The sequence below is a fragment of the Podarcis liolepis genome, assembly GCF_965112155.1.
Source record: "Podarcis liolepis genome assembly, chromosome: 7".
Classification (NCBI taxonomy): Eukaryota; Metazoa; Chordata; class Lepidosauria; order Squamata; family Lacertidae; genus Podarcis; species Podarcis liolepis.
Window position 1 is genome coordinate 38177239 of NC_139561.1, and position 22143 is coordinate 38199381.

General features: G+C 44.4%; 1 protein-coding gene and 1 long non-coding RNA gene across 3 annotated transcripts; one reads left to right on the forward strand and one right to left on the reverse strand.

Moving 5' to 3' along the window:
* Positions 1–2108: 2108 nt before the first annotated feature.
* LOC310711684 lies at positions 2109–5880 on the reverse strand. The gene is made up of 2 exons (XR_014528580.1): positions 5740–5880; positions 2109–2241 (listed from the first exon to the last, which is right to left on the reverse strand). It is a non-coding gene; the product is annotated as an uncharacterized lncRNA (long non-coding RNA).
* KCNG4 (potassium voltage-gated channel modifier subfamily G member 4) lies at positions 2255–21808 on the forward strand. 2 transcript variants are annotated; one of them, XM_083513718.1, is made up of 3 exons: positions 2255–2641; positions 5478–6276; positions 19038–21808. In XM_083513718.1, the coding sequence occupies exons 2-3, from the start codon at positions 5533–5535 to the stop codon at positions 19818–19820; spliced, it is 1527 nt and encodes a 508-aa protein (XP_083369844.1). In that variant the 5' UTR covers positions 2255–2641; positions 5478–5532; the 3' UTR covers positions 19821–21808. The 2 variants fall into 2 exon arrangements, with proteins under 2 accessions (XP_083369844.1, XP_083369845.1); XM_083513719.1 differs by having other exon boundaries at positions 5482–6276.
* Positions 21809–22143: the final 335 nt, after the last annotated feature.

Consider the following 22143-nt stretch of genomic DNA (forward strand, 5'->3'; position numbering starts at 1 on the left):
CCTGAGACCATGCCTGCCCCTTAGCCTTCCCAAAATTAATTTCATTCACACTTAGCCTCCTCTGTGATGACACAAGCTTGAAAAATGTCTCTGCTTGCAACGGAGAGCGGGGAAACCAATTACACATGCATTATTGTTAAATCATTTACAAATGTAACTGGTGAGGATGTTGATTAGGTGGTGGGCATGAGAGAGAGTGTTGTGTTTGATAAATAATGTCTCTTTATGAAATTATGCAACTGTTTTTGCCTAAGGGGCGCAAGTCCCAAGGAATGTTAAGTGTGCAGATTGAACATCCCTTTCAGGAGGATTCCTGTTTCAAAAGAAATCAAATTACTATTGAGCCATATCACATAATCAGACAGGCAAATGTAGATATGATACAGCCTATGTGCTGGTTATTTTGAAACAATGGTATAATGTAGTGTCTAGAGTCTGGGGATTGCCAACAGACTGAACTCAAATATATATTTTGCTGGAAACCATCCAGAATGACTGGGGCAACCCAGTCAGATTGGCATCATCATCATCGTCATCGTCATCATTAATGTCTCCTTTCCTAATTACAATCAAATTGTATCTCTCCAGCCCTCACCAAATTAGAGACCTTGTGTGTGTGTTCAATAGTTTGTAGCCACCAGTCATCATTGCTCATAAACCTAACCATTTTCTAGGTATTAGTGGCTATTATTGAAAAGAAGGGACAATCTTGCACAATTTAGTCATCTCGGCTGTACACTGATGATGTGAACAACTCCTTGTGTGAACAGTTTTCCCCCTCTAGTTGATTCTGACTAACCATTAGGAATATCTTTATGATGATAAGAATTGTTTGATAGTGGAATTGACTACCTTAGAAGCTGGTGGACTCTCCATCACTGGAGTGGCACAATGGATGAAAAAGTGACCTTTATACAGTAGGCTAGTTTCTGCACACACACACGGACCCCCTCTCTATCCTTCATTCATGCAAACAAGAAACACTATCACAGTTCAAGGACACAGTCCAGTCAGGCAAAAACTCTCAAGGAGGATGAAAGCAGAGGCAGTGAGGGAGTGTAGTCTGGGAAGAGTCCTGAGGGCCAGATGGAGCACCCTGGAGGGCCACATGTAATCCCCAGGCCTGAGATTCCCTACCCATGCACTGGAATGTGACAGAAAGCTGGGAGAATGGGAAGGATTGTTGGCAGCTAGTATGTGTGTATACACAAAATACGCTGTAAGGATATGCCCGGTTGCCATAGGCGACAAGGAATTCCTTAAAGGCAATTGGGCCGACTGTTGCAGGAAGGATGGAGCATTCTGTCCCTCTTCTGCACCTGGCATGGAAACTAAGAAGGCAGCCAGATGGGGGAAGTCCTCTCCACCATATCCAGAACACCAAGCTGTTGCAGAAGCAGCAGATAACACCATCATTCCTCTGCCAGCCTCCAGCAGGCTAGTAATTTTTGTGGGAGATCAAATATATATACAGCATGATTGTGTCTTCCACAGGGGTTCTGTTCTGGGGGTGGTGCGAATACGCAAAAATGTGTTTCTGCACCAGGAAAACCCAACACATTAGAGCTATCCACCTTGCGTACAGTTAATTTGTGAGATTTCAACCAGCCAGCTTTCAACTAAACAAGTTTAAAATTACACAAGTTCATTGCATACATACTATGTGCGATTCATATTAGTATTCCAAATCATCCATTGGCTCTGTGTGCATGCAAGAGTCTTGATGTAAATGCAAAGTCAGGAACAGCTGTTGTGCAACCCCCTACAAGCTCCATCACTCATGGAGCTGTCCCAAACCTTTTGTTGGCATTACATAAGGGGAAGGAGCCTTCTTCCCCAGAGTGAGATGACTGGCTGGATCCATCATCCTGGCACACCCCCACACACCCCGAACCACTACCAGAACAGCAAACTTACCTTGTGCACATGCCCTATTAAATCTTATGTGGAATAGTAAAGTGCTTTTTTAGAAACCTGGAACTTTCAGAACTCAACACCTGAAAGGAAGCTGCTTCTGGGGTGTGTGGGGAAACACCCTGAAACAATTCAATTGCTGCCTCCAAAGTCAAAAAACAGGGTAGAATGGCAAGTGTTAACACTGGCAAGTGTTATGGAGAACTGTCTTTGTCAGCATCAATTTATTATTGAGCATTTGTTGGGTCTCTCTGCTTCCACTCCAGACTGCTGCTGAATTGCTGGTATGCCCTGCAGTCTGCTCTAAGGATGAAGGGCTGGAGGATGCTGGAAAGAGAGAACAAGGGAGAGATTATGTCTAAGCCCTTCCCTCTTCCCTCCCTCCTCCTTCTGTCAGGAGGACCACACTGACAGCCCTCCAGGGAGGAAAAGCGGAGAGAGGGAGAATACAGACTTTGTCTCTCTTTTCAGTTGCCCAAGAAGATTCAGGGATGCCTTCCAAGTCTTTGAAAGGGTCTTTGAGTGAGGGAATCAGTCTATAAAGGAGAGAGAGAATATCAAGAAGCAGATGCCGGCCAAGAGCAATTTTATTACATCCATGGAATCAGGGCAACAAATGTGCTTTGATGCTTCTCCATCCCCCAGGAATGGCAACAATTCCTCGCAATGTGTTCTGCTCTTGCTGCTGGGGAGACAGTTGACCCGGACACAGCCCGTGTTTAGCGCAGTAAGTAACTTTGCGAAACTTCGTTCTGGAATGCTGTCAGCCTGCACCGGGAGGGATGGCAAGCCGGAGGCAGAGAGGAATAAGACTGGAGGGGTTTTGTGCTTACTCCCCATCAGCTTCAAACCTCTACAAAGGGGTTTGCTTCTCAGCATTGTATGTGTAATTGGTTTCGTGCGATGTCTACTTGAAGGGGAGGGGGGTCGTGTATGCATTTAGCAAGAATGAGACAGAATTCCACCTGCAGGCGGTGTCTGTGAAAAGGAGAGGATGAACACCAACCTAAGCCCCACAGTCTGCAATATGGGCATATTGATATTTGGACTACCTTACAGGGCTGTTGTAAAGGTTATAAGATAATTTGTGTGAAGAAATCAAATGCATACATCGTTGCTTTCAGCTTCCTCCTATGCTTTTCATGATTCACAGCAGCTCAGCAACTGTAAAACTTCAGGCTTCCCTGATTTTCTATTTGCTTTTGTTGCATCCATGGTAAAATGTGGAAGGGGCAGGTTGTAGCTCAGTGACAGAGCATCTGCTTTGCATGCAGAAGGTCCCAGGTTCAATCTCTGGCATCTCCAGGTAGAGTTGCAGTGGGGACCTTCTGGACTGAAATCCTGGAAAGCAGCTGCCAGTCAGTGTCAACAGTACTGAGCTAGATGGAGAAATGGTCTGACCCAATATAGAGGAAGCTTCCGGATTCCCTGTGAATGTGAAATGGAACCAGTCTGTGGATGCTCAAGAGAATCCTGTTAGACACTTGTCAAACCCTTGAGAAGTTATTCACTTCTATGCTATTGCCGTTTCTGCTTCTCTCTCTTTTGGGGGTGTGCAAATGTGTATAACTTTAAAACATCATCAACAGAAGAAGTTGGGCAGCCTTTGTAAGCACTGCCGCCTGTTTTCTTAGGACAGACAAACTGCCATCGTGTTAATTGATCCCTGAGAGTATCCTAGGTACCGCTGTACTACCTAGACGGATTTCTTGCTGAAATGCCATCATTCAATGAAGTTGATTTGCAGCAGATTCAGGGCAGGCAAAAATAAATCCTGCCCATATAAACATGATTAACTTATGGAATAGGGATCTAGTGAGGTGGGGGAGGGGAAGTGCTTAGATTTATTTTATTTTATTAGGATTAGACAAACTCTGGATGAGTTGGTCAGCCAAAAGCTTTTGGGCTTGATAGTTAAATAGAACTTTCACATCCAGAGGCTCTGTGTCTCTGAATACGAAAGGATCAGTACAAGCCAACGAAGGAGACATCACCTTCATGTCCTGCTGGAGGCATCTGGCTGGTCTCTGCTGGAAAGTACAGGATTGTAAAGTTGGAAGGGACCTCAGGGGTCATTTAGTCCAACCCCTTGCAATACAGGAATCACAACTAAAGAATTCCTGGCAGATGGCCTTCCATCGAAGGAGAGTCTACCACCTTCTAATGTAGTCTATTCCATTGTCAAATAGCTTATACCATCAAAAAGGTCATCCTAATGTTTAATCAGAATCTCCTTTCTTGTAATTTGAACCCTTTGGTTCGGGTCCTTCCCTCTAGAGCAGCAGAAGACAAGCTTGCTCCATCTTCCATGGGACAGCCCTTCAGATGTTTGAAGATGGCTATCATATCACCTGTCAGCCTTCTCTCCTCCAGGTTAAACATCCCCAGCTCCCTCAGCCATTCCTCATAAGCCTTGGTTTCCAGACCCTTTGCCATCTTGGTTCTCCTCCACTGCACACATTCCAGCTTGTCTATATCCTGGACCCAGACAACACTTTGGGCTTGATCCCAGCAGGGCTGTTTTCACTGCGACACTTCTGTTCGCACTACAGGAGTGGCTGCTCCACCAGGGTGTCATTGAGGAGGACTTCAATATATAAGCAGATTTGAAGGTTATACATCAAGTTTCCCCAGGAATGAGGTTTGATTAAATCCAGTGGCTACCCTTCTTTTAAAAAAAATAAAAAATGTGTCAGCAGAAACAGCTAAGGCATGCCATAAAAAAGGGGTGTGGGACCTTTTTCAGCCTGAGGGATGCATTCCCGGCATTCTGAAGGGAGCTTCCGGGCAACCTCCCAAGGGCTACATGCCAGTGGTGGGTGGAGCCAAAGGCTAAAGTGGGCGGAGCAATGGATGTAAAATTTACCTCAGTGCAGAAGGCTAGTTTCTGGACACACCCACATATCCCTCTCTATCCTCCGTCCAGGCAAGTAAGAAGAATTGCCAGAGGACACTCTCCAGCCAGACAAAAGCACTTGAGGCTGTAAAGCCAGGCCAGTGAGAGGGTATGGCTCGTGTGTGGTCTGTGGAGAGTCCCGAGGGCCTGATAGAGAGGCCCAGCAGGGCCTGAGATCCCCAATCCCTCCTTGTAAATAAAGGGGTATTTTGTTGTTGGGTTTTATTTGTTTGCAAATTGTCCTGGCATTTCTTGTTGAAAAGAAAACTGGTATTAACATTCTAACAACTACAACTGGTTATGAGAGACAGATGCTTTTGCTCATGAAGTACATAGCCAAACTGTGGAACTCACTTCCACAGGAGGAAAAGATGGCCACCAGCTAGGGTAGTTTTAACACAAGATTGGACAATTTGGGGCTGCTAGCTACAATGGCTATGTTGTGCTTCTCTTGTCGGAGGCAGTATGCTGGAAATCACAGGAGTGGATAGTGCTCTTGTGTTTGGGTCCTGCTTATAGGTTGTCCACAGAGACCTGGGTGAACAGGATGCTGGACTAGATGCGCCATTGGCCTGATCCAGCAGGGCTTTTCTTATGTTACCGTGTTCCTCATCTCACAATGGTCATGATCCTGTCTCTGTTTTCCCTCCTATTTCCACCTCCCTAGCCAGCTTGGCTCTGATGCTGCTTCTGTGCTGGAGCTCCAGTGACAACCCTCAGAGATGCCTATTCTCTCTGGAGGCAGTGACCACGACTACAGCTACAATTCCTGCACTTCCTTGAACCACCTGTTTCCCATCTCAGTGGTCGAGACTCCCCCCGCCAAAGGGGTCCACTACCAACGGGCCCAGAGGATTTACCACCCAGATCAGCTCGGGACAGTCGATCTGAAGAGGGAGATCATGGTCAACGTTGGTGGCATCAAGTACCTGTTGCCCTGGAGCACCTTGGACGAGTTCCCCGCATCCCGGCTGAGCAAGCTGAAGTTCTGCAGCAGCTACGAAGAGATAATCCAGCTGTGTGATGACTACGATGAAGACACGCAAGAGTTTTTCTTCGACCGGAACCCCAACGTTTTTGGGGTGATTGTCAGCTTCCTCGCGGCAGGGAAACTGATACTCCTCCACGACACCTGTGCCTTGTCCTTCCAGGAGGAGCTGAAGTACTGGGGGATTGAGGAGTCCAACTTGGAGAACTGCTGCTTCCGGAAGCTCTTCCAGAAGGCTGAGGAGCTGGCCGAGGCGCGCAGAGAGGAGGAGATGCAGATGAGCAAATTGACGTCCTGCGTCCTGGAAGAGGAGACCAAATACGGCCAGTTTATGAACAAGCTGAGGGACATGGTGGAAAACCCCCGGTCGGGCCTCCCGGGGAAAATCTTTGCTTGCCTCTCCATCCTCTTTGTGGCCACCACAGCGATAAGCCTTTGTGTCAGCACCATGCCAGACTTAAGGGAAGAAGAAGACAGGGTGAGTAGGCCCTGTTTCGTATTTATGCTCTCCTTCCACTGTCACAGGCAGATGCTGGGAGTTCTTGGGTTTCATAAGTGGGGAAAGTGTCGTTCCACTCAGAAGGATCATAGCTCAGTGGTAGAGTATCGGCTTTGCATGCAGTTTCAATTCTTTCCATTTCCAGGTATGGCAGGGAGAGGCCCCTGCTTGGAACCACAAGAGCTGCTTCTGGCCCAGTGTAGGCAGTACTGAGCTATATGGACCAAAGCCGTGTTCCTACCACCCTGCTTGTGGGCAATGCATAGAACTCCCTCCCACAGAAGGGAGTGATGCCCACCAACTTGGATGGCTTTTTAAAGAGGACTGGATAAATTAATGGAGGAATGAAGCTATCAATGGCCACTAGCCTCTATTATGTCTCCATGGTGAGAGGGAGTAATGCTTCTGTGTGCCGGTTGCTGGAAACCACAGGATGAGAGTGTGCTCTTGTGTTCAGGTCCTGCTTGCAGGTTTCCTGCAGGCATCTGTCTGACCACAGTGAGAGCAGGATGCTGGACTAGAAGGGCCTTTGGCCTGATCCAGCAGGGCTCTTCTTCTGTTCCTGTTACCATAAACATCACTAGTTATATTACATCTGCAGACCTATGTTACATCATGATATTCTGCAGCCAACACTGCATGCCTACGTTTGGACTAATTCACTCATGCATTTTCCTCTCTTTTGCTTTTGAGTGTTGTACACTTGTTGCCAATGCACACAGGTTCAACTGTCCCCATGTGTGTATAATGCTGTGAATATGAATATGCATATGGATGGGGAGGGACATTGTGGTAGCACGCTCCACTTGCATATAGCTACATATATGGGGGTAGGGGATTTCTCTAGGTGATTGGGTTCCCTGCTTCTTTTTTCACTGAGTCACCTTGGGCCACTCACCAACTCTCACTCTAACCTGCCTTAAAGGGTTGTGAGAAGGTGGGCTATAAATACAAAAACAAGCAAATGAACAAACACAGGTCTCTTGGTCCTGGGTCAACATGCTAGCCACTGCACCAGGCTGGTACTCTGCTAATTTTATGTGTTTGTTGTGGTAAAGTACTTCTTGGGAAACTGCCCTATCTGTCAAGAGTGGCTCCTAAGTGTGGAAGTGTGTATGTGTAGGCAGAATTATGCCCAGCGTGAAGACTAATTAGTTTTTCTAGGGAGTGGGGGAATGAGGTGGTCCAGGGGGGAAATAATCAAATGGTTCGTCAATGTATGTTAGAATGAGTGGTTCAACTTTCCCGGATTTGCAACAGGGTTTAATTTGAAATGAAGGTTGCTAGTAAACTCAGTTCAGAGCAAGCTCAGAAACTGTGAAATGAGAGAGTAACACTTTTGCATATTCTAACTGGCTGGTGGGGAAGGAAATCATTCCTGCCTCTGCTAAACACTTTTTCACAGACACCATTTGAATTGCACAGGAACACAGAATAGAACTACTAAAAATCTATATTCACACAACAGTGCCTCTGAGTATGTATAGGGTGCCCTTTCATCACCAATGAATCCGTCAAGCCACTGAGATTGGGCAAGATTCCTTAGACAGGGCTTGTGGATGCCTTAAGCAATCATTGGTTTTGCATTTGATTCTTTGTTTGCAAATACATGTTAAATGGAAGGGAAGCCAGTCCATTCACTAATGGCGATATTGACATTTTTTTTTTTTTTTTAGAAAACAATCTCGAAAAATGCATGTTCTTTGTACTAAAAGGAATGAAAAAGGCTACAGTTAACTGTCGTTCCCTCCAACTGTATTTATTGTTACATTGATTCTTTTAAAGCCATTAGCATTCACTAATATTTTCTGCAAAAAAGTATTTTTAAAATAAAAAAACCCCTAAGGAAAGCCAATTAAATTTTTGGCACAATCTTTCTTTCTTTCTTACAGAACAGCACATGTTTACTCAGACGTAAGTCCCTTTTTGTTCAGTTAGGGTTGCCAGGCCCAGACATAGCCAGCAATTGGCTGTTGGAAACAACTTTGGGCAAAAAAAAAAAAAAAAAGCTCAACAACAACTTTGCCCCCCTCCCTGAAAACAAAAGCTCAACAACTTTGCCCACAATATGGCAACCCTAGTTCAATGCACCTACTCCCAGGAAAGCATATTTAGGAATGCAACCTTTCCCTTTTAGAGTGCCAGAATATTCTTTGTAGTTAAATCAGTGTTGTTTTTTCAGTTTGATCCAAAGCACATTTGCTGAGAAGTTAGTATTATGGAGGCTTCCTCGGAGGCTGAGCAAGAAATGCCCACAAGGTTCTCTAAACATACCTATGTGGTGCAGTGGTTTCGCTTTGGCACACAAACCTCCACCATGGAGAATCTGTGAAAATCCAGCAGTTGTTGGGCTTCAGCTCCCATCAGCCTGCAACCAGCATGTCCAAGGGCCAGGGATGATGAGAGTTGTAGTCCAACAACAACTGCAAGGCCATTAGTTCACTATCCTCACTGTTTCCTAACAGAGAATCTGGTCTCTCTCTTTATCACTTGAGTATTTTGAAATAGACTTTAGTGGTAGTAACAGCAGCAGAGGAGTAGAAGTAATAATAATAAGAATTCTGACCCTCACCATCTGCCTTTAAGGTACCTGGAGTGAGCAGTCTTATGAGATACACTGAAATCATCATTGATGCATGAATACATTGGTGCAATGTGTATCAAAATAACCACATTGACACCACCACTACCACCAAAACAGTGTTTATACAGATGTGCACATAAAGATATCTACACCTTCTTCCTACAAGGCATGCAAAATAATATCTGTGTCAAATGCACAAAATTGGTGATAAAGAGAGAGGAGAAAATGAGCTGCCACCTATGCGCGATCACAGTATTGCTGCATCATGTGAATTAATGCAGAATAGTTAATATCCCACTCCCATTGCGCCAACCTGTACTTAAAACCACAGACAAGCAAATCAGAATCACCTTCCTAAGGTAGCCAGCTGATCACAAACACTCCCCAACCCCACAAAAGCTCAAGGTCAGGGCTGGTTAAGAGCAGCCTAAGATGCAACTTTTGGGAAATTTCATGACACAGAGAAAAGCAACATCACTTCCTAATGTCCTCAGATCAAATAATGGTTGAAGGTAGTGCTGTAGCAGCTGGTTCATAGGCACCTTGGAAACTGCCTTACACCACTGTTCCCTCTAGCACAGAAGGCCCACACTGACTGGCAGTGACTCTCTAGGGTTTCAGCTAGGGAACTCTCCCAGCTCTAGCAGGAGATGCTGCTAGGGATTGAACCCGGGACCTCCTGCATGCAAAGCAGATGCTCAACCACTGAGCTAAGGTTCAAAAGCTAGAAACTGTACTTCACAAAGAACTCTAGAAAGCCGGTTTAAAAACATCCTGCTTCTTTTTGCCAGCCTTCTGTCGCTTTGTGTGTTTGAATCAGAGAATCATAAAAGAACCTCAAGGTCATCGTCTCTCCCGTGCTGATGCAGGGAATCCCTTGCTACAACAATCCTGCTGGATGGCCTTCCAGCCTCTGATTAAAAAACCGCAAATGAAGGAGAGTCCATCACCTTTTGAGACAGTTTATTCCACTGTCAAATAGCTCATACTGTCAGGAAGTCCTCCCCCTCTAAAGCTGGAGTGGGGAACATTTTTCAGCACTGCAGTTGCATTCCTTTGTGGGCAACCTTCGGGGGGGGGGCATCCTGCAGAGGAGAGCCAAGGCAAAAGGTGGGTAGCCCCGCTCCTGGCATGTGGCCCCTGGAAGGCTGCTCAGAAGGAAATGTGGCCCTTAGGCTGTAAAATGCTGAGCTTCGGTGAACCGGAGGTCTGACTCAGTAAAGCAACTAATCGTGAACTCAATGAGGCTGAAATCTGTGCACTGCTCTAAAGATGAATTATAACACCAAAGAGGCACAGAAATCCTTTGCAAAGCTTTTTCCTAGCATATGATTCAGATCAGCTAGATGCCTAGCTAGCTTGTGACATCCTAGGGACAAATGAGGCATGTCAGTTTATGGCCAATGTATGCTGTTTTGTAGCCCATGTCAGATCAGCCCAAGAGGTGGAAAGCCTCGTGGAACTCAGGCAGACTACTTGTCCAGAGTAAACATGTGTAGGATTAATATCTGCCCATTGTGGTGGAGCTTAGGGATGACTGTCTAAGCAAAAACAAAATAAAGGAGAACATAGCTTCACTGTATATGTCATTAATTTACTTCTCCCCGCTTTTACTATGCATCATGCGGTACAACCAGTACAACTGTTTCCACATTTTAGCGCACTGTGGGAGGTGTGAAACAGAAAAAAGGCTGCTTGATTGCCTGGCAAGTCATTCAAAGGGATGCTGGATGCAACTGCACCAATGGCCTGCAATGGAGTTTGGCATTTCTCAGTGAAAACTGCAGACCAGAGGCAGGGAAGGTTGGTTTTCAAAGAACTGGGTGACAATTATCTGTCTGTTACTTGTAATGGTATATCTCTGAATAGCAGAGGCTGGGAAACAGCCTAGGGAAGTGGTTTTCAACCAGTGTGTTGTGGCACCCTGGAGTGCTTTGAATGGTGGTCAGGGGTGCCATGGGCAACATTGGTCTCTGTCCCTCTTTCCTTTCCTCCATCCTCTGATGCAGCCTCTTGCATCTCTGCTTCCTAAAGGCTTGCATAGCTGTTCGTTGCAACAGCCCCAGCTACAAGCTCCCCAGGCATTGGGTGTCTCTGGGGCTAGCCAGGGGGTGCTTTCCAGGCCCTTGTGGGGCAGCGTGAGGTAGCACCTGTCTTTGGGTGCGGGGGGGGGGGCAGCTCAGAGACCTGGAATGGCAGCAGCAGCTGCCCAGAGAACAACCAAGGAGAGGGCAGAGGAGAGGAGGCTGAGGAAATACTCCACAAGGGAGGGTGTTCGAAAAGGGATGAGAAACTGCCAGCTCTGCAGGCAAGGGGTGACATAACTGGGCTCCTGAGCCCCACAGAGGTGCTGCAGAATGACTGTAGCTGGTCAAGGGAACCGGGGACCCAAAGGGTTGAAAACCTCTGACCTAGGGAGTGGCTTTTACCTTCATGTTCTGCTAATGGGCTTATGCAAATTATGTGGTTGCCAGCTGCAGGAAGGACAGTGCTGGACTAGATGGGCTTCTGCTCTGATCTAGCAGGGCTCTTCTTATATTCTTACATGAATTAAGTTCAGTGGCAAGAGCTAAGAAAATGGCTTCACTTGTGCCAGAGCTCCCTAGAGCATCAGGACGGAACTTATTTCAAATGTCAGGCCTTAACCCCAGAATGCGTCAAATGAGATGTTAATACACTTCACTTTAGGGCTGTGAACTGATTGTTTGTGTGATTCTGTTTTTTGTTTTTTTTAAAAGCTGGTTAATCATATGGTGACTAAGAATCAAATTTCCATGCTGCATAACAACTTGCACCATCAGATTAAGTTTGCACAGAAGCACAAGTTTCATTGGGTGTGCAGCTTTTCTTTTCAGACTGAGGGAGGGAAGACCCAGAGCTCCTGAACCTAAATCCCCACCACCCACTATTCAGTCTTTTAATTCTCACCTCACACAAAAAATAGGTTGTAATAAGGCTGTTTTTCAATGCAAACACATATGCCTTGGGTCTGATTTTTTTCAGGGGTGGTGGTGGGAGGGTTTAAAACTAAGCAAGCTGTCTGCAACATGTCTTCTGCTGTGGAAGCAGCAAATAACTTTCTTTTACAAAAGGGAAAAGTGCAAACAAGCACCCAGGATATTTGTGCAGTGCCATGGGTCAATTTGTTGAGCAGGTCAGAATCCCTTTAATCCAGGGGCTTTAGCACTGTGTTTTGCCTCTCCCCCATCATTCCCACCCACGCATAATATTTCTGGGTTGTTATCCCAAATGCACAGGGTAATTTAAAAATGAGAGAGAAGAGGAATGATTCATCATCATCATCATCACCATCACCACCATTGGAAAATCATCAGAAACAGCACATTACTTTTAAGATCAAAACACTTATCTTTGATTGTTTGCACTGAGACCATAGTTGGATTAACTGTAGTACACATAAGTTTCCCTTAATGGGGCAACTAACAAACAAGGGAGAGGGGAAAATAGCACAGAGGAAATGGTTTAGCACCATCACTTGGTCCTCTGACTGGAATGCATCCCAAATGAAACAACCAAAGACCCCATTTCACTGCTTATTGGGAGTTGAAATTTGCCACAGCAAGGTTTTAAGAACATAAGAAGAGTACCGCAGGATCAGACCAAAGACACATCTCTTTTATTTTTTATTTTTTAAAAAAGATATTTATTAGAGTTTAAATATTACAAAAAGAAAAGAGAAAAAAAGAAATACATACAATGAACAGCTACAAAGCCTCAAAGACAAAAGAGAATACAATAAAACAAAACATCAACAGTACATCAAAACATTAAAAAAATGATAAAAAAGAAGAAGCAAAAAAGAAACCCCGTATTTTCATATCCACCTCTTTCATTTGCTTATTTCCTCGACTTCCTCACACCTCCTTTTTTGTATTCTAGTTCAATTAATTGTTCCAGCAAGTCCTTTCCCTCTTTCTCAAATTTAGTTCCATAATTTATCTTAACACAATTTAGCCTTAAATTTACACCTTTACCCAATGTCAATCTATTCAGACTTAATTCTTTATAATATTTCTGCTAAAGTCATATAACTTCTTTCCAGCATCCTTCTAACATTCATTAATTTTACAATATTTCTGTAAATATACTTTAAATTTTTTCCAATCTTCTTCCACCGACTCTTCTCCCTGGTCTCGGATTCTGCCAGTCATTTCCGCCAATTCCATATAATCCATCAGCTTCATCTGCCATTCTTCCCTGGTAGGTAGATCTTGTGTCTTCCAGTGCTTTGCGATAAGTATTCTTGCTGCTGTTGTGGCATACATGAAAAAAACTCTGTCCTTCTTTGGCACCAATTGGCCCAGCATGCCCAGGAGAAAGGCCTCTGGTTTCTTTAGATAGGTATATTTAAACACCTTTTTCATTTCATTATAGATCATCTCCCAGAATGCCTTAATCTTTGGGCACATCCACCAAAGATGAAAGAATGTACCTTCAGTTTCATTACATTTCCAACATTTACTATCGGGCAAATGATAAATTTTTGCAAGCTTGACTGGTGTTATGTACCACCTGTAAATCATTTTCATTAAATTCTCTTTTAAGGCATTAAAAAGGTAAAGGTAAAGGTACCCCTGCCCGTACGGGCCAGTCTTGCCAGACTCTAGGGTTGTGCGCTCATCTCACTCTATAGGCCGGGAGCCAGCGCTGTCCGCAGACACTTCTGGGTCACGTGGCCAGCGTGACAAGCTGCATCTGGCGAGCCAGCACAGCACACGGAAACGCCGTTTACCTTCCCGCTAGTAAGCGGTCCCTATTTATCTACTTGCACCCGGGGGTGCTTTCGAACTTCATGCCAGTGGTCCATAACTGTTCCCAGTCAGCCATCATAATATTATGTCCAACATCTTGTGCCCATTTAATCATAGCAGATTTCACCATTTCATCCTGAGTATTCCATTTCAACAGCAAGTTATACATTCCTGACAAATTCTTAACTTTGGGGTCTAACAATTCTGTTTCCAGCTTTGATTTTTCCACCTGAAAACCTAGTTTTTTATCCAAATTATATGCCTCCATTATTTGATAATAATGGAGCCAATCTCGTACTCCGTTTTTTAATTTTTCAAAGCTCTGTAATTTTAATCTGTCACGCTCTTGTTCCAAAATTTCCCAATACTTCGGCCATTTGGCCTCCATATTGAGTTTTTTCTGGGCCTTTGCTTCCATAGGTGACAGCCATCTTGGGGTTTCATTTTCTAACAAATCCTTATATCTTATCCAGACATTAAACAGTGCTTTTCTTACAATATGGTTTTTGAACGCTTTGTGTGCTTTGACCTTATCATACCACAAATATGCATGCCAACCAAATACATTATTGAAAGCTTCCAAATCCAAAACATCCATATTTTCAAGAAGCATCCATTCTCTCACCCAACAAAAAGCGGCTGATTCATAATAAAGTTTTAAGTCTGGCAGGGCAAACCCACCTCTTTCTTTAGTATCCGTTAATATCTTAAATTTTATATGAGGCTTCTTGCCCTGCCAGACAAATCTGGAAATATCTCTCTGCCACTTCTTGAAACAGTCCATTTTGTCCAAAATTTGCAGTGATTGAAACAGAAACAACATTCTTGGCAATACATTCATTTTTATCACAGCAATTCGGCCTAGCAGCGATAGCTTCAAATTTGACCATATTTCTAAGTCTTTTTTCACTTCAGTCCAACATTTTTCATAATTATCCTTAAATAAATTCACATTCTTAGCAGTCATGTTGACCCCTAAATATTTCACTTTCTTAACCAATGTCAGACCTGTCTCCTTCTGAAACTTCTCTCTCTCAACTGCATTTAGATTTTTCTCCAAAACTTTAGTTTTCGTCTTATTCAACTTAAAACCTGCTACCTGACCAAATTCTTGAATCAATTCTAATACTCTTTTCGTACTTGATTCTGGCTCCTGTAAAGTCAATACTAAGTCATCTGCAAATGCTTTCAGTTTGTACTGTTTAGCTCCCACTTGTATACCTTTAACCAATTGGTCCCTTCTAATCATATTTAACAGAACCTCCAGGACCAAAATAAAAAGCAGTGGGGAGATTGGGCAGCCTTGTCATGTTCCTTTCTCAATCTTGAATCCTTCCGTCACTACATTATTCACAATTAATTTAGCCTTTTGTTCTGAGTAAATTGCACCTATGCCATTTCCAAAACCTTTAGCAACCCCCATCCCCGATAAATTCTTCTTCATAAAACTCCAAGAAATATTGTCAAAGGCTTTCTCCGCGTCCACAAAAATCAGAACTGCTTTAGTATTAATCTTCACTTGTAGCTTTTCTAGAATGTTAATTATATCCCTCGTATTATCAGACAAATGCCTGCCCGGGAGAAAGCCCGCTTGCAGACCAAAGACACATCTCGTGTGTCTCACAGTGGCCAACCAGATGCCTTAATGAGAAGGAGCTGTTCTAATGTTCCTAAACTGCTTTATCGCAAATCAGACCAATTTGTCCATCTAGATCACTATTAACTACATTGACTGGCAGTGGCTCTCCAGCATGCCTTTACTTTGGTGCATTTAAATGTTCTTCCATCAGTACTTCTGGAGGGGAGGTTCCAAAAAATATCCTCTTGTCAATGTAAATGCCCTTGTGAATCTGGAGAGGTAGAACCAATATATCTGGTTCTTATGTACTGTTCCTTTTATTACAACGTACGTAAGATTCTTCTGAATCCCTTTTACAGGAGTCCCAGGATGATTGGATGCGTTTTATGCCTTTGTACTCCTTTCAGATCAGAAAGCTTCCACCTCTTCCAGGGTGGCTAAATATTGTGATGCTGCACTGGGGACTAATTTAAGCAAACTTATAATTGTGCTTTCTATATCTGGAATTTTATAACATGACACAGTTACTAATGGTTGTATTGTTATGGTTTCTCTATTTTATTCTGTTTGAGGAATGGTTGAGGGAATTGGATCTTTAGGTGGGATTGGTGCAGGTCCCAGCCTCTGGAGCAGGAGATAATAAGTTTTCTCCATCCTCCATGTGGCAGCCCCTTAGGTATTTGAAGATGGCTATCAAATCTCCTCTCAGTCTCCTCTTTAACAGGCTAAACATACTCAGTGCCTTCAACCATTCCTCATAAGGCTTGATTTCCAGACCCTTGATCATTTTGGTTGCCCTTCTCTGTACACATTCCAGCTTGTACATGAGGATGAGACCATAAAATGAATGGAAAGTCGATTTTGCCTCTCTACTATCTTTGGTCACAGATGGTTAAACCATCCAGTCTCATCCTGCTCCTGTAATCACCATTTAGTAACATATTGGCTGGTGCCATGCCAATTCTCCATCAGCCATTATTTTTTTTTGGATCTTAGCATGTGCTGCTATTACAAAACCTGTGAAATTCTGGAAGAGCCTTCCAAAACAGTCTTGGTGACCGGGGTTGGGGAGGAAGATACTTGTTAAGTTTCAAAACCAAACCCTTTCTTCCCTGCCTACAAATGACATTTGTTGTATGTTCAGAGGGCAGTTATCAAGGTCAGGAACACATCTGTATTGAAACTGCTGACTACTGTATTGCTCAGGGATTGCATTCCAGGTGAGCATCATTGGGTGCTTGCTGTCAGTGATGTATAGCACTGCTGACCGTCTCATTGCAGAACCGTGAGCTGAAGTTTCATCCTATTGTTTATCCAAGGATCTCGGCGCAGCGCACATAGTCCTTTGGACTTTAGCCAACAGTCCTGTAAGGTGGACTTGTTACAGTGGTACCTCTGGTTACATACTTAATTCGTTCCGGAGGTCCGTTCTTAACCTGAAACTGTTCTTAACCTGAAGCACCACTTTAGCTAATAGGGCCTCCCGCTGCTGCCGCACTGCTGCCATGCGATTTCTGCTCTCACTCCAAAGCAAAGTTCTTAACCCGAGGTTCTATTTCTGGGTTCGCGGAGTCTGTAACCTGAAGCATATGTAACCTGAAGTGTATGTAACCCAGGGTACCCCTGCACTAGTCTTAGAGAGACATTGACTGGTCCATGATCAGCTAGCAGGTGTCCTGGTAATGTGGGGATTTGAAGCCAAGTCTATCTGGTCATAGTCAAGCATGCTAGTTGCTACACAACAAGGTCTCTCATGTATCTTTGAAATATCTGCCCTTCTGGCCTTACTCATATCTCTATCACTGCCGCCACCTAAAAATGCCCACTGAAGAGTGCTCAGAATATTGTTTTTCCTTAAGTGCATCTCATATATATATATATATATGGCTAGTACCACTTCAAATTCATAGCCACACATTCTTTGGAGGAGGCAGTTGTATAATAGTGCTATGCTGAAATCTGTAACACCCATTTCTCAGAGGTTTTCATCTATAAAAGAGGCTTCCATTTGTCTGCCTCATTCTCTTAAGTTTCTTTAGAACCTCAAGATGGGCAAGGGTGGTATGTGTGAGTGTGTTTTCTTTCATCCCATTTCTAGCCATTTCCCCAGTGCTCTGCACCCTCCCCAGCTTCCCACACTTCCTGATCTGAAAAAGCCCTGTGAAAGGAGCTCCTTTACGATGCCTTCTTGTGGGCTTTGATTGAAAGTGAAGGAACCAGGGAAGGCTGCAGAGCAAAAAACCCTGGTGTCATGATTTGTAGAACAAGAGAGAGAGGACGCTCACAGGCACCACCTGACCACCTCAAAAGTAAGGTCAGTGCACATACACACGAACATGAATGCACACACACAAAGAGAAATCCCCCCATCCTTGAGAATTTCACCAAAATGTTCTCTCCCCATTGATAATTTCCAAATGCAATTTCTTTTCTCATTAACTTGATGGAGACCAGTGCGGAGGGGGGGGGGCTGCAGGAGACATTTTTGGCACAGCGCTGTTGAATAACCTTTGCTGTTAAATGGTATGACTGAACAATACCTTCTCAGTGATCCATAAGGAAATGTTAGAATTCTCTCTGAGCATATCCAGATTCATTATTCAATGAAGAGGAGGGATTCAGGGTTGCCCACAAAAGCTTTTGTGGTTAAATGATATTGGCTTACGACCACATATTCAAAGGCCAAAGTGACCTATTGGAGGTACTTAATTTTTTCCATTTCTCAAGTTCTCACCTTGGACAGTTTGATTTAACTAGAGCCTGGGCTTAAATATTCAAACAAAAGCAGCAATGCAGGAAAAGTGACTCAGCAATCCTCATGGCAGCAATGCAGTCAGGGGATTTGAACAGCTCTTGCTTGTAAGAGGGTTGAGGACAAGGCAGATACAAAATGCCTAAATGGTAGAAGGTTCCTCCCCCGCCCGCCTTTCTTCTAGGCAAGGAATTTTCACAAGCCACCTCTTGTTAGAAGCTGGATTCAGTGGGTTTGCAACTTCACCCAATTAGCTGGTCAGTTACAAACACTGGTTAGTCACAAAGTGCCTTCCATAAATCATTCAGCCACTTGCACCTTTTGAAAATTATTTCTGTATTACGTGCATGCATCACAACTTCATTGCCTTAAAGACAAGGGCCACATCAGCATCCACAACTAATAGAAATAAAACATCCAATATATACCAACAAAAAGTGCTGTCAGATTGTGGGTTGTATGAGCAATGGTGGCTACTGAGACTCATAGGAAGTGGCAGGGATCACAGCACATGGGAAGCTGCTGAACTGGTGGCCTAATAAATCTATAATAAATAATAACAAGGTAAAATAGGTTGTTCCTATATCCCTTTTATATGCAGGCATTTTCCCAGAAGGAGAGTCATGTAAAGATCCAAATGTAGCAGATGGCTGGTAGGAGGGTGCGTCATGAGATCAAGAGATGTTTATTATCTATTCTGAGTCTTGGGAGCCCTGGGAATTGGGGAGCCCTAGGAACTGACATTATATACACATTCCCCTCTAATATAATGTATTTTTGCACACATTGTTGTGTTGAAGAACTGTGCCATAAAATTCAGAGAAGTGTGAATTTCAAAGGATATCTATGTTTTCTGGGTTGCACATTGGTTCAAGAAATGTGAATGAGATAGCTTCTCATTAAAATGCAAACAATACTTCTCCCTCATCACTAGGACTGGGTAACACACAGGGTGTACATTACAGCCTCTGTTGTATTTTTCTGATTTATTTTTTTTAAAGGAGAGAGACGGCCATTCATTCTGACCTCTTTCTTGTCCCCTTCCGTATGCAGGGCGAATGTTCCCAAAAGTGCTATTACATCTTCATCATTGAGACCATCTGCGTGGCTTGGTTCTCCCTGGAGTTCTGCCTCCGATTCATCCAGGCCAAGAGCAAATGTCAGTTTTTCAAAGGTCCTCTGAACATCATCGACTTCTTGGCCATCTTCCCATATTATGCATCCCTCATTGTGCTGGATGACGAGCCCACTGAAAAAGACAGAAGGCCGAGCGGGAGCTCGTACCTCGAGAAGGTGGGCTTGGTGCTACGGGTCTTACGTGCCTTGAGGATACTGTATGTCATGCGCCTTGCTAGGCACTCTTTGGGATTGCAGACTTTGGGCCTCACCGTCCGGAGGAGCGCAAGAGAGTTTGGCCTGCTCTTGCTCTTCCTGTGTGTAGCCGTCACCCTCTTTTCCCCCCTGGTCTACCTTGCAGAGAACGAATCTGGGAAGATCCTGGAGTTTACCAGCATCCCTGCCTCTTACTGGTGGGCTATCATCTCCATGACAACAGTGGGCTATGGGGACATGGTACCCAGGAGCGTCCCGGGCCAGATGGTTGCCCTAAGCAGCATCCTGAGTGGGATACTCATTATGGCTTTCCCAGCCACCTCCATATTCCACACATTCTCCCACTCCTACTCCGAGCTGAGGAGGGAGCATGAGCGGCTACAGTCCCGAATCATGAGGCTAAAGAACGCCAACACTTCTGGTGAGAGTGACACACTGAACGAGAGTGAAAGCTTCACTACGGATGCAACTGGCTCACCCATCAAGTACATCTACAAAGGATAATGAACATCCTGCTGCAAAATAATAATAATAATAATCTGTGTACTGTAATGCACAAAACAAAGCAGTTAGCCCAAGGCTTGCAATTCGCCATTTTCAAATGCAATTGCTTCTGCAAAAGTCTGCCCGGGTGAAGCTTAAAGCACATTGCTGAGAACAGTAACAAACAATGCTCAGGCAGTGCCAGCAATAGCAGGGAGGGTCTAGGGTACTAAAGAGTGCTGATGATGTTAGGAGCCCCACGTAGGAGTCTGGCTTACAGGCTGAGCGAGACATACACCAAGCTGTGGCCCTAGACTAGATCAGAGGTGGGAAAACCTTTTTCAGCCCAAGGGCCATGTTGCTTCATAGGAGACCTCCTGGAGGCCACATGCCAGGGGTGGGCAGGGCCAGGGCAAAAAGTGGGTGGAGACAGAGACAAAGGTGAACAGGGCCAGGTGCAATAGTGGACAGAACAACAGTTGTGTGACTTTTTGCCTCTGTACAATAGGCTGTGTTCCAATCATGCAAAAGCCAAAGGTTTCTACAAGTGCACATCTATACCAGGAGAAACTAGAGGCTTTATCAAAGTTAAAGGGCATATTTTGGCCAGGTAAAAGCACTTCAGGGGTGTGTGGGGCAGGGTTGGTGTGGAGTGTGTGAGGGACAGAGAGGGGAGCATTTTGAGAGCCAGATGGAGAGGTATCCCCTACCCCTAGGATAGGTGGTGATGCATCTTTTCACCAGGTATAAGCATGAGACAACTAACCCATCATGAAGGCTAGCTGAGCAAGACGGCACTCTTCATGAAAGACTTCCTTACATTAAGGGAGAACGATAATGAGCAAACCAAATGAACAAGACCCTGGAATGCCTTGAAAGACTTTTTGGATATTGACTTTTGACCTTTCCCTGCAAACCAGAGATTGTGTTTCATGTTTAAAATGAGTGCACAGCATCACACAGATCTCACCTTCCCAAAAATAAGTTTGCACATTATCAGAGTTTCCAGTCTCAAGAGTTGCAAAGTCCAGTAATCAAGGCAAGTGGAAACATCATGCCAACCAAATAGACATGGAGGAAAAGACACTCCATTGCTAGGTTAGCACACGAGGTACCATTTGTATCGCAGGATAGGCAGCCCACAGAGCAATAAAAGTAAGCTATCCTGACCCACTTTGCTGGGAGTAAGCCCCATTTAATGGAATGGGACTTACTCCTGAGTGGACACATGCAGGATAGCACTGTAAAGAGACTGAACACATGCAGTTAGAACTGGAGTGGTGAACATAGCCTAGAAGCCACATTCTCTGGTGGGCAGCCATCTGGGGGCCACATGCCATAGGTGGGTGGGGCCAGGTGCAAAAGAAAGCATAAGCATAAATGGAAATTTTGACTTGGTATAGCAGGCTAGTTTTTACACACACATGTGCACCCCTCCATCCAGGCAATTGGGAAGCATGTTCAGAATTCAAGGATACATTCTGGCTAGGCAAACACACTCAAGGAGAGTGCAAAACAGGGGCTGTAGGGAGTTGTTGTTAGGGAGGGGTGTTTTACCTGGAAAGAATACCAAGGGCTAGACAGAGTGGGGTGGTGCAATTGACTCCCAGGCCTGAGATTTCCCATCCATGAGTCTGAGAGAGGTTACATAAGAATGCAAGACAGATCCTGTCGGATCATACCAAAGGCCTATCCAGTCTTGCATTCTGTTACTCAGTGTGGACCACCAGAGAAGCCCAGAAGCCATCTCCTTTTCCCCAATTCGTCTTTGGTGGCATACTAACTGGAGAGTCTATCGCGGCTAACACCCCCTGATTGATAGCTTAGTCTCCAATAATTTGTCCAATTGCCCATAAATTAATGGCATACCATGTGAAGAAGTCCTTTCTTGATCCTGTCCTGAACCTGCTGCCAATCAACATCATTGGCTGAACCAAATTCCATTTTTTATGAAAGGCCAGTCCTTCCATTAGGCAGAATGATGCGGCCACCTGAAGCAGCTGATTTTGGCTGTCAGGGAAGGGCAGCAAATGATTAGTTGTTTCATTTGTTTTATTAGTGCCAGGAAAGGGAGAGGAGCTTGTAGGATTTCCTGCCTCAAATGCCAAAATAACTTGGCTAGCCTTGGGTACTATGCGCCTTGACTTAATGTCTTGATCCAGTCCTGGGGAGAGGGAGAAAAATTTACACTGCACCAGGCACCAATTTGTTAATTTTACCAGCAGTCACTCTGGTTAAGAGATCTTTACACAGAACTTATATCCAAGAGCTAGATCAGGCACCAATCATACGATGATGCCTGCCTTATTGCAAGTCAAATCATTGTTCCATCTAGTCCAGTCAT

What these genes read in the sequence shown, in the direction of transcription:
- KCNG4 (XM_083513718.1), top strand. Translation starts at nt 5,533, where the DNA reads ATGCCTATTCTCTCTGGAGGCAGTGACCACGACTACAGCTACAATTCC. An exon ending in TAAGGGAAGAAGAAGACAGG is followed by an intron (nt 6,277 to 19,037) that starts GTGAGTAGGCCC and finishes TTCCGTATGCAG; the next exon opens with GGCGAATGTTCCCAAAAGTG.